Here is a 15,405-nt window from a genome sequence, read left to right as displayed (position 1 = left end):
CGCTCCGCCGGAGCAGAGCGGTGTCTGAGGCCGTGCTCGGAATCAGGCGTGTGGGTGTCTGAGCGCCGGCGATAATGCCGTGTCCCACGAAGGCTCTCAGATCGCTGGCAGTGCGTGGGTCACCTTCCTCAGAGGTGTCAGAGCGAAGTTTGCCCCGCTGTCAGAGCAAAGCTGCGGTGGCCCTCAGGCTCCTGCCGGTTGCGGAGCTGCCTCTGCGTGCCCTGTGTCCTGTCCCTGCTGCCCCCGCTCCCCCCGGCGGGCCGCTGTGCCTTTGCCCGTATCTGTTCCTGCCCGCAGTGGTCCCAGACCTCTCCTCTGTGTACCTCCTGAGCCGCATTCCTTATCAGCTGTGCTCTCCTGCCTTCTGCAGTCCTAGTTGCAGGATGGAGTCTCTCATTACCTTGTTTCCTGGTTGAAATCAGCATCTCCAGGCCTTGTTTCAGGTGTTGTTTCTTCTTCCAGCCTGTGGTTTGTATTCCAGGCTCCCTGATTTCAAAGCCTTCCAGCTGCCTTCTGACTCTACTCCTTTTGCCTCGCCCATTGGATTTGTAGATCTTTTTGTACCTCAGTTGGCACTGATCCTTACGTTATTTCAGCACTACTGCAGCCCTGTGTATACCTGACAGATATTTTCTAGTCTCAGTGAGATGCCCTAAAGGGATTCATAAAAGGGTGCTGGTAGCAGAGCTGCCTCAGGCTGTGGTCAGACTAGCTGCGAAACGGAGCAGACCATTGCTTCCTAACTCTTTTCTGTTGCAGTGATTCATGTTAGAAATATTTTCAGTTTTATTGCTAACCTCGATCACTGGTGGAACAAGAACCAGCGCTTGACTGCACATAAAATTACTAATTTGGAAGCATTGATCTTAGAAAGGAGGCTGAAAATATGTAAATAGGGATAGTAATCTCTTCTCTCATCATCAGTTTTTTACTTCAGGATAGGCCACTTGATAGGAAATGTCAAGGACAGCAGTGATCTAAGCCGTGCTCGTTTTTAGGATATAGATCACTGTAGAATCTGCTTGGGATTCATAATGCCTGAACCTTAGCAGGTTATATCCCTTTGTCACATAACCAGGCAAACAGGGCTGTCCTCAGCCCTGTGATCCATTTTCACCAGTGGCTGCTGCAAGCGCTGGGCAGAGGGGAGCTCCCTCTTTTGCTTAAGAATGAATGTGAGCTCAGCATCAGGAAAGAAAAATATTCCAGCCATTTTGCTAGGAAGTATTTAGGGTATTTAGAAGCTCTTTCGGTTAGAACCATTAAAGTTTGCAAGGAATAATTAAATACTCATTTTGAGAGATGGGAGAATGAGCACTGCTCTTTAGTCTTCTCTCTAAGCACTTACACAAAGGGAGAGAAATCAAGATTCCAGACTTAGCTTCGCTGAATACTTAATTTAATGTATTTAAATGTTAATTGGAGTCCTGGTGAGTGCCCTGAGCATTAAGCTGCAGAAGTATTGCTCATTCTTGCCTTTTTCCTTAGCCCAATTAATATTTATTTCAAGTACATTAAAACCAGCCTACAGGAACAATGGAGATTCACCTTCCTTGTGATATTCTCTGACTTACTGATTATTTGAGGTGAGCTACTTGCAGGTTCAAACCTTCCCATGGAGAATGTAATGGTGTTGAAAGAAGGTCCCGCAGATTTAGGATGAGCACTCAGATCACTGAGCTGGAGGAAAAGATGCCTTGTATCACTTATTACCCAGGGCAGTAGATGATGCCTTCTGGATCAGGGGCGGTGGGAGAGAGGTGGAAAAGAGGATTCACAGCTGTGTGGTGAATCCTGCTTGGCCTGAGTTAGGATTGAGGCTGCTCATCACTATCGAGGCTTGGTTGTGTGGTGCTGGGGCCTTGTCTCTGGCTCACACAGGTGGTGGCTGAGTCTGGAGAAATGCAAATGTGGACTTCAGGTTCTGAGTTCCCTTTGTGACTGCAGTCCTAAAGAAAATGTGCTGTCAGGCTTGCTTTTAAATGCAAATCTCTCCCTGTTTTGTTGGCTTTTCTTCTTGTCACACTCCTAGAAAGCCCTGTGTGAATACTCAGACTGCCTGCTACTCTTACCTACCAGCAACATTGCAATGAGGCGTGATGTCCAGGAGGGCCAGGCTCGCTGTTTATCTCGCCTGGGGAGGCACAAGGAGGCTCTGGATATTGCAGAAAAAATGGTAAATAGTGCAGTCTTTCTTTTAGGCTTTGAACATGAAAACATTGCCAGTAGTTCTTTTGTACGGACCATTTTCTGGAAAAATAATTTTCATGTGTATAATCCTTCAGGATGTTCAGTGCTCAGAGTATTTGGTAAACAGAGGGTAACTGTCACTGCAGATATAATCACTCTTTAGAAACTGGAACACCCTGTACCACAATGAGCTCCCTGTGCAGCGAAACTGGTAGTCCTGGAAGGGACTAAATATCATGCTCTGCCAGGCAGAATTAATGCAGTGTAATAGGAATTATAAAAAAGGGGATAAATGAGTGCTTAAATCTTTCCACTATACAAGTGACAGTTCAAAACTCTCTTTTATTTCCATATACTTGCTGCCAAACAGCCACCAAGAAGAGTATCTAACCACAAATTGAGTTTTTCCCATAAAGGAAAAAGTCCAGAGGCTCTGAAGTCTGCTAGAATATTATTGATGATTTTTATTTTATGTAAAAGGTATTTATGCTGCAAAGAAAGGCAGCTGTAGAACACTCTGAAGGCACATGAACAAATGACAGCATTTAGGACCTTCTTGCCTCTAAGACTGGGACAAGGCACCTGGAGGGAATGCTGTCAGTTTGATTGTGCAAGATCTGTATCCCATTGTATCATTTTAAATTAAAAGCACCGTTTTGTACAGTTTAAAAATTACCTTGTGATATTTGTATGTCGTTTTAGGGAGACATTTTCTTAGGCTCTGAAGCATAATTCTGTTGTATTCCTGTTTTTAATCTCTTATCTTTTGTTTCTAGAGAAACAGCGCCACTAACACAGATCACTTAACGACGGTTCTCAGCCTGCAGTTTTCCATTTACCAGGGGCTGGAAAATGTAGAAAAAAAGATGATGTGTCTGCAGCAACTGATCTGCTTACATCCTTTCAATCCCTGGTTCTGGAAGTTACTTGCTGAAGCTTATATGAGCCTTCTACGGAATTTGTCTCCATTGGTCATTCCAGAAGCAAATCTAAATCGGTCTGAAGAGGTTTGTGTGAGTAATAGCAGTTTCCAAACATCGACTGGCAGAGAGATTAATCTGCAGCCTCACAGACCAGAGGGCCAGAAGGAAGGCCCTTGGTTCAGCCCTGCTGCAGAAACAAAGGGGGAGAATGCAGTGACTTTTCCCAGCAGCCAAGTAGTGAAAGAATTCCTCTGCACTTCAGGAGAACTGGAACAGATGGATAAAGAGAAATGTGCAGGCTCCAAGGCCTGGAAGCAGAGCATGTTAAAGAAAGTTGGGATAAAAGCATGTGCCTCGTTTATCAGAGCAAGGTAACTCGATGTATTCTTACAATAATGTTAAGTTCTCTCAGTCAAGAACAATGTAAAGCATATTTTTCCCAGTTTTTGTTTTCAGTTTGCAATTTCAATTTAAGTGTTTGTTTCAACACTAACTTAAAAGCACCCTACTGTTGCTTCAGATCTAAAATACAAAATCTGCTTAGTGTGGTGGCTGTGAAGAGGCTGAATCCGAGTGGAAAGAGTAAACCAGTGTCATGCACAGCTGACAAGTAAAGAGTTTTTTAATGAGCTTATAAATCTTTTCAAGTAATTATATACAAAAGGGTCTGTTCTTCAACAAATGCTCCTGCTAGACCATTGCTGTTCCCTGGTCTGGTGTTAAAGATGCAGAAGCAGAAGTGCCCAAAGGGAAGGCATAGCCAGTCTTCCTTCTGTAAGTGCCACCTGTCTTATTTGCTTGAAGCCTCATGCTTGAGTGAAAATGTATTTTATAATGATACCCCAATCTGCATAATGGATGAGGCTGGAAAATGAACTCTGTGACAACTGATTGACAGGGCTGCATTAAAATGTTCTTTCCTTTTCTTTTCCCTCTTCCTAAAACTCTTCCGTACAGCAAAAATCCCCAAAACATAATCTTTCAAAGAGATAATTAGCAACTGGTTTTGTTAAAATCATCTTGGATGTTTTTTCCCCCTCTTGCTTCACAGTAATGTATCAGTCATTGAATGTTTCTAAAGGCATCTTACGAATGTCCAGAAATGTTTACAGAGAACACTTTATAGCTGCCCTGCTGGGGCAAGATTTAAGAAATGAAAAAAGCCCAAATAGCAGCTTTTAACTGTACTCTAGACTAAGAGATGAAGACTTTAATTGCTACTTGGAAGAAGTTCATTGATTTAGTACTGATACTGAATATTGAAGGTACATTTATATTAATAATTTGTGTAACTTGTTTCAGTGTGTATGGTTAAGAATGAGATAGTTCTAAATGGTGGCATTTCCTTGCTTGGCTGCGTAGTTTCACAGAGTGTTACTGTGGTTTATATTTGCAGATACACAGGATAAGCTTCTCCCCTGCCCAAGGCTTATGCAGGTTGTCTAATATTTTCAGGTCTGTTGGATTTTAAGTGGGATCTAGATGTTGTATAAATGTGTGGCAGGATAAATTGCACCTGGAAAAGGGATGTTAACACTGCTTTTTCTAGGAAATGAGGTTATCTGTTGATGCATCATGAATAATTGATTCTCATAGTTTTGAAAAAAATTTGAGTATTTTTTTGTTTCATTTTCTTTGAAACATCTTTTTTTTTTAATACTACGTTGATGCAAATTTTGATACAAAAATACTTTAAAAATAATTTCCATTTTTGCTTGGAACCAACACACCATCTGAAAATTCAGTGTGAAGTTTTAACTGAGAAAATCACATTTGTAAATTTTAATGTTTATAGTGTTCAAATGAAAGTTTTCATCTCAGATCTTGAATCTTTTCCTTAAAAATGCACACCATTGTTATAACACCAGCTTCACATAACTTCAGTTAATGGGATAAAAAAGTTTGTTGTTTTCCTTTTTTGCATAAAGCTTGAATTAAACACATTTCCAGCAACAACACTGCTAAGTTCTAATGCTCCCTTGGTTAAATATTGTAGAATGATAGAATTCCAGGTTGGAAGGGACCTTAAGGGTCATCCTTTCTTGGCAAAAGCATGATCTAGGCAAGATGGCCCAGCACCCAGTCTAGCTGAATCTTAAAAATGTCCAACACTGGGAAATCCACAACTTTCTTGAGGAGATTATTCCAATGACTGATCTCATTTCCTCTTGTGTCCAGTTGGAATCTGTACAGAATTAACATTTTTACCTACTGTCCTTCATCTTTTCCATGTGGTTCCTTGTATAAAGGGGTCTCCATCTTTTTTGTAGCTTCCCTTTAAATACTGAAACATGGTGAGGAGGTCTTCCCTAAGCCTTCTTTTCTCAAAGAAAAGAGAACAAACTGGCCAAACCCAGTTCTCTCAGCCTGTTCCCAAATGGCTTCCCAGGCCTTTGATCGCCTTTGTGGCCCTTCTCTTGACCCTCCATAAATTCTCTAAAACTGATATTTATCTCTGCAATAATGCCCAGTGTGAATTTCAGTGAGTTCACAGGAGACAGTGCACTATGTCTCTTCTAAGTTCCTAGAAGTGTAAAATAAGCATAATACCCTTAATCTGTCTGACAGTGGATTTGAGACAAATGCAGAGATACCTGGATATTTCCTCTGCTGACCAGCTTTGCAGTCCTTGTATGATGAGGACTCTGGAACTGCCACTGTTCTTGCTGGTCCAGCAGTTGGTGATGGGGCCCTGTGTGACACAAACCCCTGCTGTGGGCAGAGAGTGTAACCTTCAGCAGGTCATGGTGGGCATGGACTTCTGGGGCACTGCCTGGACCATAAAACTGGTGAATGCTTTTAGAAAATAATCCAGGATTGGCCTGGGTGGGAGGATGTCTGATATTTGCCCAAACCCTCACATTTGTAGCTTTTCAGGTTCCATAGGCACAAATGTGCTCCTGTCTTGTAAGGACATGATGCCTCACAGGTCCCAGGCTCACTTTTGAATGGTATGATGAATATGTGGGGACAGAAATGTTTGAATAGAGCAACTGGAGCTATTGGCACATTGTTTTTCAAAAATACTTCTCAGTAATTCTTTAGCACAGATATACAATATCCATGGTAGATTGATGCATATGTTGATTGATTGATTGATTGATTGATTGATTGATACTTCTTTGCAGTAGGCAAAAGTCAGGAAGAAGAACTGTTTTAAAGTGTTTATTAAAGTATTAACCATTTTGGTTGTTTTTAGGTCTGCTGACTTACTCTTCTCCCAGTTGTGCCAGTTTTTTAATTGTCTTTCTCATTGCAGGCTTTTACTTCAGCTTACCCAGTCACAACAGTTGTCCTTTGTGCTAGAGAATAACAGAAAATGTCAGAAAGAAATTGATGACAAGGTGGCTCTACTTGGTTTTGATGAAAACTCCTTGCTGTTGATGACCAAAGTAAGAGGATATTTCATTGTGTGCAGTTCTCTGTGTGGGCTGATTGTGCTCAAAGCATGACACTCCCCTGAGCTCACTAAGTGTGCCAGGAAGCACAGGAATGAGCTGGGGCAGCTGCTGGCAGGGTGTTACCTGAACTGACAGAGGTGCCTGTGCAGCCCTGGCCTGTGTCACACAGGTGGATCTCGGATCTGCTGAGAGTCTCCTTGCAGGAATGTGCAGTGTTGTTCAGTTTCTCACTGGACTTGTATTTGCAGATGCATCAGCGCTGTGCATTTCCTGGGAGTTACATTTTATCTCAGGAGTTTTAGATGCCCCAAAGTGAATCACTAGTTTGAAATGGCAGTGCAGATTACTTTGATGACCACAGCAGTATTAAACACTTGCATAAAAAGTATTAGGTATTTCCAGAAAAATCCAGAGACTTTCTTTTGCATTTCCTTGTTTTGTTTAATGTACTAGTTTTAAAAAAATAACAGAGGAGAGCAATATTGCATTTAATCTCTTCGCAGAGATTTAACATTTTTAGTGCTATTTAAAGAGCTTCTGACTTTTATCGTAAGGATCAAAATAAAGCCAGCTAGATTCTAACTTTGCTGTCAGCATTACAGCTTTAAGCTAGTGGCAGCCAAGCCACCGCTGGGCTGCAGGCAGTCGGAGGGATGGCATCCATGAGAGGGCAGTAGCACACAGGCTAGCTCAGGGTTGGGAAAGGCTGGAAAAAGAAACTTCTCTCCTTGCTTCCCGTGCTCGGACATGCCCCAGGAGCAGTTCAGTGTTGATGCTGATGCAAGGTGAGCACTGAATGCAGAGATGGTTGAGATTTCTGCTGCTATTCAGAGTGAAACCCCCCTGTGCAAGTGCAGCCTGAAGCTGGAGGGGTTGTGCGGTGCTGAGCTTTGGTCTCAGCTCTCCCTGAACACAGAATGCCAAGGCAGGCAACTTCACCGTGGCTTGGAAACTTCTCCAGGATGGTGTGTGGTTCATGTGACAAGGCCTTTGCCTGTAAAGATCTGTTATGAATGCCATGTTTGATATAATAATACCATGTTAGGTATTTCTCTGCAAGTTATTTTCTTGATTCCCTTATTTCTTACTCTTTTTGCAGGCTATGGGACAAGATCTTATACCAGAAAAACTAAAAGAGGAGTTTCAGGGTGAGGTAAAATGCATAGGCCCTTCAGCACTGTCATCACTGGTAACTGCTTCAGTCATGGAATTTGAAGTCAAATGGTTTGGTAATCTCCAAGATGATTTATGTCACTTTGATGGACAATTTTATTCAGATATTTATCTCCCACCTTTAGTAACATAGACATTTTGTTGTATTTATTCTTGTATCTCCAAATTATTATGGCATGATACATGCAATAAAGTTAATTTTACATTTTTTAAGAATTCTTACTGTATTTTAAGAGTAGATATAAATCCCTGTATTTAAACTCTTAATCTTGCATCCTTTTCTTTGTTCATTGATTTGTTTGTATTTAAAATTATAAGGAACACAGTGTAAAATCAAGCTTTCAGCTTTCAGAGGTAGCTTTCCATCATAATCCTCACCAATTTGTGCTTAAAGTGTGTGTGATTTTTTGGAGGCCTGCAATGCTGGTGGGGTGGAAACTTCCTTTCTGATGTCCAATTTGAAAGTTTCTTGGTATCAGATTTGATGTTGTTGCATTTAGAGACATGGAATCAGCCATTTTCTTAAGTAATTATTTTAATATTTCTTGATTAATGTTATAGTGATTTCCTGATCATAGACAGATAGCTAGAAATCTCAAATATATTTATGCCGAGAAATTGTCAATAACGTTAATTCCATATCTTTTAGGAAGGAAATCTAAGTCATAAATATTTAACTTAAAACTAGGAGATTTTCTCCTTTTGAAGCCAAGTGTTTATTGCAGGCGTCAAACACGCCATAGTCTTGTGTTTAGTGCTTAGACGAGGAGAAAAACTGACAAGGTTGTTTATATGTACTGAGGAGTGTTTAGTCAGATCATATCCTTTGTAAGAGCCTGCAAGGAAGATCTTTGCTGTGAAAACTGGCAGTGTTGTTTCTGCCTCATCCAGCTCCGTCTGTTGTGCTTTCAGTTGTCAGTGACAACACTTTGCTTTGCTTTCTCAAACACTGGTGCTGTGTGCTTTGGGCACCTAGAAGAGGGCAAAGATCCTCCTGTAGTTTCTTTCACTTGAAATAGTTTACATTTCAGACATACATGGTGTGCTTTTCCTCCATCTTCTCCTAAACTTCTCTTAAACTTAATTTTTCTGTAGCTTTCTGTAAAAGTGTTCTATAAGGGATGTAGTTTGAAACTAGGAGTCTTTTAGACATAAGTTGCTCTCCCTTTGCTTCTTGTGCTTTCTTTCTGGAGTACTAAGGAGTGTCAAAACCTTAAATAATTCACAATTGAATGATGATTCACCATGTGTGAATTGTATCTGCTCCTTTTGGATTAATTTCAAAGCTTTAAGATACTGATTAGGGAATTTATCACGAGTCATAGAATGGTTTGGATTGGAAAGGACATTAAAGATCATCTAGTTCCAACCCCACTGCCACAGGCAGGAACACTTCCCACTAGACCTCTCTGGTCATGCTGTTCTAGTGTCTCACCATTCTCACAGCAAAGAATTTGTTTCTAATATCTAAACTAAATCTGCCCTCTTTAAGTTTGAATCCATTCCCCCTTGCCCTGAGACTACAGGCCCTTGTAAAAAGTCCCTCTCCAGCTCTCTTGTGTCCTCCTTTATGTACAGGAAAACCGCAATGAGATCTCCCCAGGAGCCTTCTCCAGGCTGAGGCTGCAGAGCTACTTGTCTCAGCCTTTCCTCACAGGAGAGGGGCTCCATCCCTCTGAACATCTTTGTGGCGTCCTCTGGACTTGCTTCAGCAGGGCCATGTCCTTCCTTTGCTGGGGACCCCCGAGCTGGGTGCAGCACTGCAGGTGGGGTCTCACCAGAGCAGAGCAGAGAGGCAGAATCCCCTCCCTCACCCTGCTGCCCACAGGGCTTTAGATGCAGCCCAGGATGGATTTGGCTCTCTGGACTGCAGGGCTGGGTCATGCCCAGCTGTCATCCACAGCACCCCCAGGTCTCAGCACGGCTGGTCTGGGGCTGTTCCTCCCCAGCCTGGATTGGTACCAGGGGTCACCCTGACCCAGGTGCAGCATCTTGCACTTCGTCCGGTTAAACCTCATGAGATCCTTGAGCTTGTGCAGGGCCCTCTGGATGGCATCCCATCCTCCAGGTGTGTCAGCTGCACCACTCAGCTCGGTGTCATCTGCAAGCTTGCTGAGGGTGCACTCCATCCCTTCGTGTGCGTGACTGATGAAGGTATTGAACCCTTGGTGTGGTTTAGCCCTCTGCTAAGCTGACTGAAACTTCTCCAGAAAAAAGGAATATTGCCTTCAGCAATGTCAAATTACCTGTGATAGTTTGGTGAGTTAGTGTGATGGAAGCACATCCTGGGCAGCTGGTTACGAAAAAGGATGACTTGGCAGGTGCCTTGGGTGAGCACTGCTGCTCTCATCCTGTACCAGAGATTTGGTTTAGTCACGCGTGCGCTTCGCTGGGCGGAACTTTGGTGTGCGTTTGTGCACTCAGTGGCCATGCAGCCTGCTGGAAGGGCTGGGGATGCTTTCAAGACTCAGAGGTGTCATAATTCTTCAGAAGAGACTGTCCACAATGTGTTGCAAATTAATTACAATGTTGGCATCAGCAGGAGAATCTTACAGCAAAGACAGCAAATGTGGAAAGCTTAATGCTAAATATGTCAGCAAAAAAATGAAACGTGGACATCCCCCACTTTCTTCTTGAACTGAAGGTCATGAGTAGCCACATAAAAAGGCTGTAATTTGTTTTGTCTCAGCTGTTAGGACATCAGAACACAGCTTTTATGGGACTAGGGCTGTATAGACATTTAATGGAAACTCACCAAATCATTTGGCTTCACAAACAGCATTGGAACTGTTTTAGCAGCAAATTAAATACTTGCCAAACGTTGTCATTTTGCGACTGAGATGTCCAAAATACACAGCAGCTAGCCAAGGTGATTTGGGAACTTTGTTGTCTGTCGAGATTGTTTGACTTGACACTGTCACTTAAGCCGGGAACACAAAGGTTAAGTCCCCACTGGTTCCAGGAATTAAAGACAAGTGGTAGCTCTTAAGAGCAGGCAGTATTTTCTAAAACATAATAATAAAGCAAAAATGTTGATTTTAACTACTGCAAAGAAAAGAAGATGAATGCTGTTCTGAATGTGTCACATAGTTACTGTTCCAAATAACCAGTGTTTATTGCACTGGCGCTATAAAATGTTCCTTTGTCCCAATTTTGCCTGGCTATCTCTCATCTCAGCTACTTCAGTTCTTCCTTTTTTGGACTGCCTCTCCCTTTTTTGTGCCTCTTCTAACTCCAGTTTTCTGTTTCTGATCATGTCTCCAGAGGGGCTTTGCATTTCCATTTTGCATTGAATGCTTCTTTGTTGCCTCTACCTTCTGCAAATTTTACATCTGCCTGTAATAGATTTCCTCATGATTTGGCTTTTATATTATTGTTGGTATTAGTACATGCATCACTACTCCATTCTGAGTTAAACAGCAAATTTGAATATGGCAAATTGCAAGTGAGAATCCACTAACAGTTACTGAGGTTTGATTTTGTTATTTAAACACTTGCCTGTGGTACAGGTGCTTTGGGAAGGACCCTCTGCTGCTGGTTCTGATGCTCCTGGAATGATTGCTGTGTGCAAACACCATTCTGTGTCTTGCTATTGAGTGTTTGCTGCCAGCTCTGAGGTGAGGGACCACATTAGTGCTGTAATTAGTAACATTAACACCGTTTTCATCACAGAATCACCCAATGATTTGGGTTGGAAGGGAACCTCAAAGGTTGTCCAGTTCCAACCTTCCTGCCTGGGGGGTTGGCAGGGAACTTTCCACTCGACTAGTTTGCTCAAAGCCCCATCCAACCTGACCTTGAACACTGCCAGTGATGGGGCATCCATAACTTCTCCGGGCAACCTGTTCCAGTGCCTCACCACGCTAATCATAAAAAAATTCTTCCTTGTATCCAGTCTAAATCTACCCTTTTTCAAATTAAAACCTGTCATCCTGTCACTGGGTTGACCCTGGCCTGCTGCCAGATGCCCACTCCAATGTTCTATCACCCCCTGGCCCCCCAGCACAACAGGGGAGAAAATAAGATGGATAGAAAAAAGACCTGTGGTTCACAATAAAGGCAGTTTAACAGAGAAAAAATAGGGTTGTGACATGGAGTCCTGCTTGTGCTCCCAGCTTAGAGGCACCTTTATTGCTGGCAGTAGCAGAGGGATTTTAGGTAGTGCCAACTTCTCCTGCCTTTTTTCTGGTACACATACACAAGCTAGATGAAAAATGCAAGCAAACCCATTTTGACAGTAATCTGGGAGCCCAGGTGGGACTCTGTGGGCTTCTCCCTCGTGAGTGAGGTGATGGCATATGACCCAGCCAGTACTGGGTGAGTTCCCCCAATTGTCCTTGCAGGATCCACACTCCCTGGGAAGGTCCTGAAACTGGGGACAGCATCAGTCATTAGGGGTTCAGTAGGTAGGGTAAAATGGGATTCACTGGTGACAGAAATTCAGGAAAAACTAGAAGAAAATGGACAGTACTTCAGGACTCCCATCAAGCTGGATGTAATTCTGTGTCAGGATGAATGGCTGGAGTGCTGGAGGGGAGACCCTCGGAGCACTGGCCCTGAGGAGGTTCCTCTGGTATGAGTCAGTTGACCTTCCTGCCTCCTGTGTGATACACTGTAAGGCAGAATTGCTTCATACCTGCTCACTATTCCCCATCACCTTCTTGTCCATCACAGGACAAACTGGAATTAATTTCCAAGATCTGTTGCTCTATCATCTCCCCAGGAGTGGAGGTGCAGTTGGCAGGCCTAGTGAGGGTCCTGGAAAAGGAAAAGGAGTGTGGTGTGCAATGATTGAGGGAGGAGGAACACTGATCTTTGTTTTCTAGGAGGAATAACAGGGTAAGACCAGGGAACTGTCTGTGTCACAAAGGAAAAAAAAAAAGCAGCCTGTGGAAGAAATGGCAAACTGCTAACAATGGACATGGAGAAGGCTGAGGTACTCAATGAATTTTCTGCTTCAGTTTTCAATGGCAACCTCTCCTTTTACTCCTCTTGAGTCGATGGCTCTCAAGGCAGGGATTGGGGAGGCAAAGTCCCTCCAACTGTGAGAGAAGATCAGGGTCAAGAGCACCTAAGGAACCTGAACATACCTGAGTCTGTGTTGAGATGTGTCCTAGAGTCCTGAGGGAATGGCTGGCGGAGTTGCCAAGCCATTCTCCGTGGTACTTGAAGTCATGGAACTCAGGTGAAGTCCCAGGTGACTGGAAGCAGCCTGTGGAGGAAACAATCAGTGAAATGTTCACAGGTTCACAGGCAGCAAACACAGGGAATGTCCTGGAGCACAGGCTCCTCTGGGTGCCTCCAGTGTGAGCAGCAGTTGCTGGTGGGATCCGGTGGGAGTTGTATGTCCGGGCACCAGGACCGGGCATCAGGATGCACATTCCAAACCACCTTAATGGGCAGCACTTGCTCACAGGACACCAGCACAACAGCTGAAAGACCTGCAGGGCTGGTTCTGGATGGGAAAGGGACACAGGGACATGTTAGAAAACCCTGGCCAACCCCAGCCTATTCATCCAGCTTAGTGCCAGGGTGTGAATGCTGGAGCAGCTGTGGGTTCCTGGTGCCCTGCTGAATCTCCTTTCCTGGTGCATGACAGCCCCTTGGGCAGTGGCACTTGTCTGCTCTCTGCTCCCCATGGTGAGGACATGCACAGAACCTGACAGGAGTGTCCTCTCATTGTCACCACCAGTGCTGCTCTGACATGGCAGAGTTGCCCTCCAGAAAGCCCTGGGGCTTTTCTCAGGCCCTCATGGGGACTTAATTGACCTCCAGAGTGCTCTGAGGCCTCACCTGGGCTTTGCTGGGACTCATTGAAGGCCCTTGCTGCCCTCCACAGGTCCTCCCACTCTAAAAAAGTCTAAACATCCCCCCAAAAAATCACTTTTAATTAGAAATTCACTTCTGTAGATAATCTGGAGGCTGGTATAGGCTACATTTATTGAAGCTTTTTAGCCCCACCTAGATCATCTTCCTTCAAAATAGGACAAAACAGAACAAAATAGGAGGGCAGCAGGGGAATCCAGTGGGCCTTAGCAAAGCCCAGATGAGATCCTGAGTCACTACAGTGACCAAAGCAGAGGGGCAGAATCCCCTGCCTGGCCCTGCTGCCCATGGGGCTTTGGATGCTGCCCAGGGCACATTTGGCCTTCTGGGCTGTGTGTGCACAGTGACAGCTCATGTCCAGTAAACCATCCAGTATTCCCAGCTTCTCCTCTGGGCTGCTCTCAATCCACTCACCCCCCTCTTTGCACAGGTACTGTGGATTGCCCCAGCCCAGGTGCAGGACCTTGCACTTGGCCTTGTTGAACTTCATGGGGTTCACGTGGGCCTCCAGCCTGTCCAGCTCCACCTGAACAACATCCCTTCCCTCAAGTGACTCCCCTGCAGCGCCCAGCTTGCTGTCATCCCCAGACCTGGGGAGGGTGCACGGTGTGCACCGAGTTTATCAGAGCCCTTCCCTTTGCACAGATGGACAGGGCAGGTCAGCACCTGCCATGGCCCTCCTGACAGTTCCTGCAGCTGCCCAGGAATGTTGCCCTTTATCACTAACTTGTGGGGGCCTGTTAGGATTTTTAGCATAACTCATTGCTGACATTGTAAACTGACTGTTTTCCATCAAAACTGAAATTTCATTCACTTGATGTTCAAGTTCAGATGTGTCTGAACCAACACAAGCTGTTTTCCTGATCTAGCTGAAATTTACTCACAGTGGTCCTTCTGGATTATTAGCTTGACTCTTACATACTTTTCATTAGCTGTGCTCTCCAAAACTTTTGTAGGCAAACTGTCTTGCCCCACAGAGGTTAAAAGAGCTGCTCCATGGACTTCACAGGTCATGGCCTGAGGAAATCAAGGTCTACAAACTTCTACTCACATCCCCCTCTGTACCACCCCAGCTGGGCCATAACAGGATCAGTAAAATGAACCACTTTTAGAAGGAAAATCTTAATTAGTCTCTTTGGACACCTTAATTCTGTTCCTGTTGATTTCTTCTTCTTTCTGTTTCTTCTTCCTCTGGGCTTTGACTGCACGGGACTCATTCAGCTTTTGAAAGAGATAGAATAAGGTGTACAGGGCAATAGAATATGAAGAAAAAAGTATTCTTTTTTATTTAAATTATTGCTCTATTCAGATAATTAAGAAGAATTATCATAGGAATGAAAATCAAATTTCCCTTCTCCCCGAGGAATCCAAAAAATGTTGCTATGTACAGAATTTACATTTGTATGCAATAGTTGATTATTATTATGGACTCCAAAATTTGGTATTACTGGTTAAAACACCCATACTGAAACTAGAGCAGGATGTGTCCATCCTCTACCTTTCATAATGTTCTTTAAACTTTATAGGTATCCTTCCAAAATTATTGCTCTTCCAAGGATGAATAACCTTCTTCACCTTCTTCACATACAGTTATCATCATCCACAGTCTACATAATTAAATTGTATTCCTTTTTGTGCAGGTGAGAAGTCAGGGAAAACAGGCCAGAAGTGCAAATGTGTTTAGGGTTCTGTTTTCTGTTGGAGGCATATGAAAAACGATACAAAGCAGGTGTGGAACAAAAAAGTCTACTGATAAATCAACAGCTGTTAGGCATCTTGGTAACTTTGGATGGAAATCCTTTGTTTCATGAATTTTCTTACTTTTGGTTACAGAAGCTTCCTTAGTTTTCATGGATTATTTGGCAGAAAGTTCTTCAGGTTTGGTTCAAACT

General features: G+C 43.6%; 1 protein-coding gene across 1 annotated transcript; it reads left to right on the top strand.

Moving 5' to 3' along the window:
* The first annotated feature begins 1,632 nt into the window (after positions 1-1,632).
* On the top strand, positions 1,633-7,900 carry LOC102036247 (uncharacterized protein C8orf76). Its single transcript, XM_031056763.1, has 4 exons — positions 1,633-2,176; positions 2,967-3,484; positions 6,373-6,505; positions 7,614-7,900. Exons 1-4 carry the CDS (start codon positions 2,090-2,092, stop codon positions 7,818-7,820), a joined length of 945 nt encoding a protein of 314 aa, XP_030912623.1. The 5' UTR covers positions 1,633-2,089; the 3' UTR covers positions 7,821-7,900.
* Positions 7,901-15,405: the final 7,505 nt, after the last annotated feature.

Source organism: Geospiza fortis, unplaced genomic scaffold, assembly GCF_000277835.1.
Source record: "Geospiza fortis unplaced genomic scaffold, GeoFor_1.0 scaffold111, whole genome shotgun sequence".
NCBI lineage: Eukaryota > Metazoa > Chordata > Aves > Passeriformes > Thraupidae > Geospiza > Geospiza fortis.
Note: the sequence above shows the minus strand (reverse complement) of the source record. Positions and strands in the feature narration are given on the sequence as shown.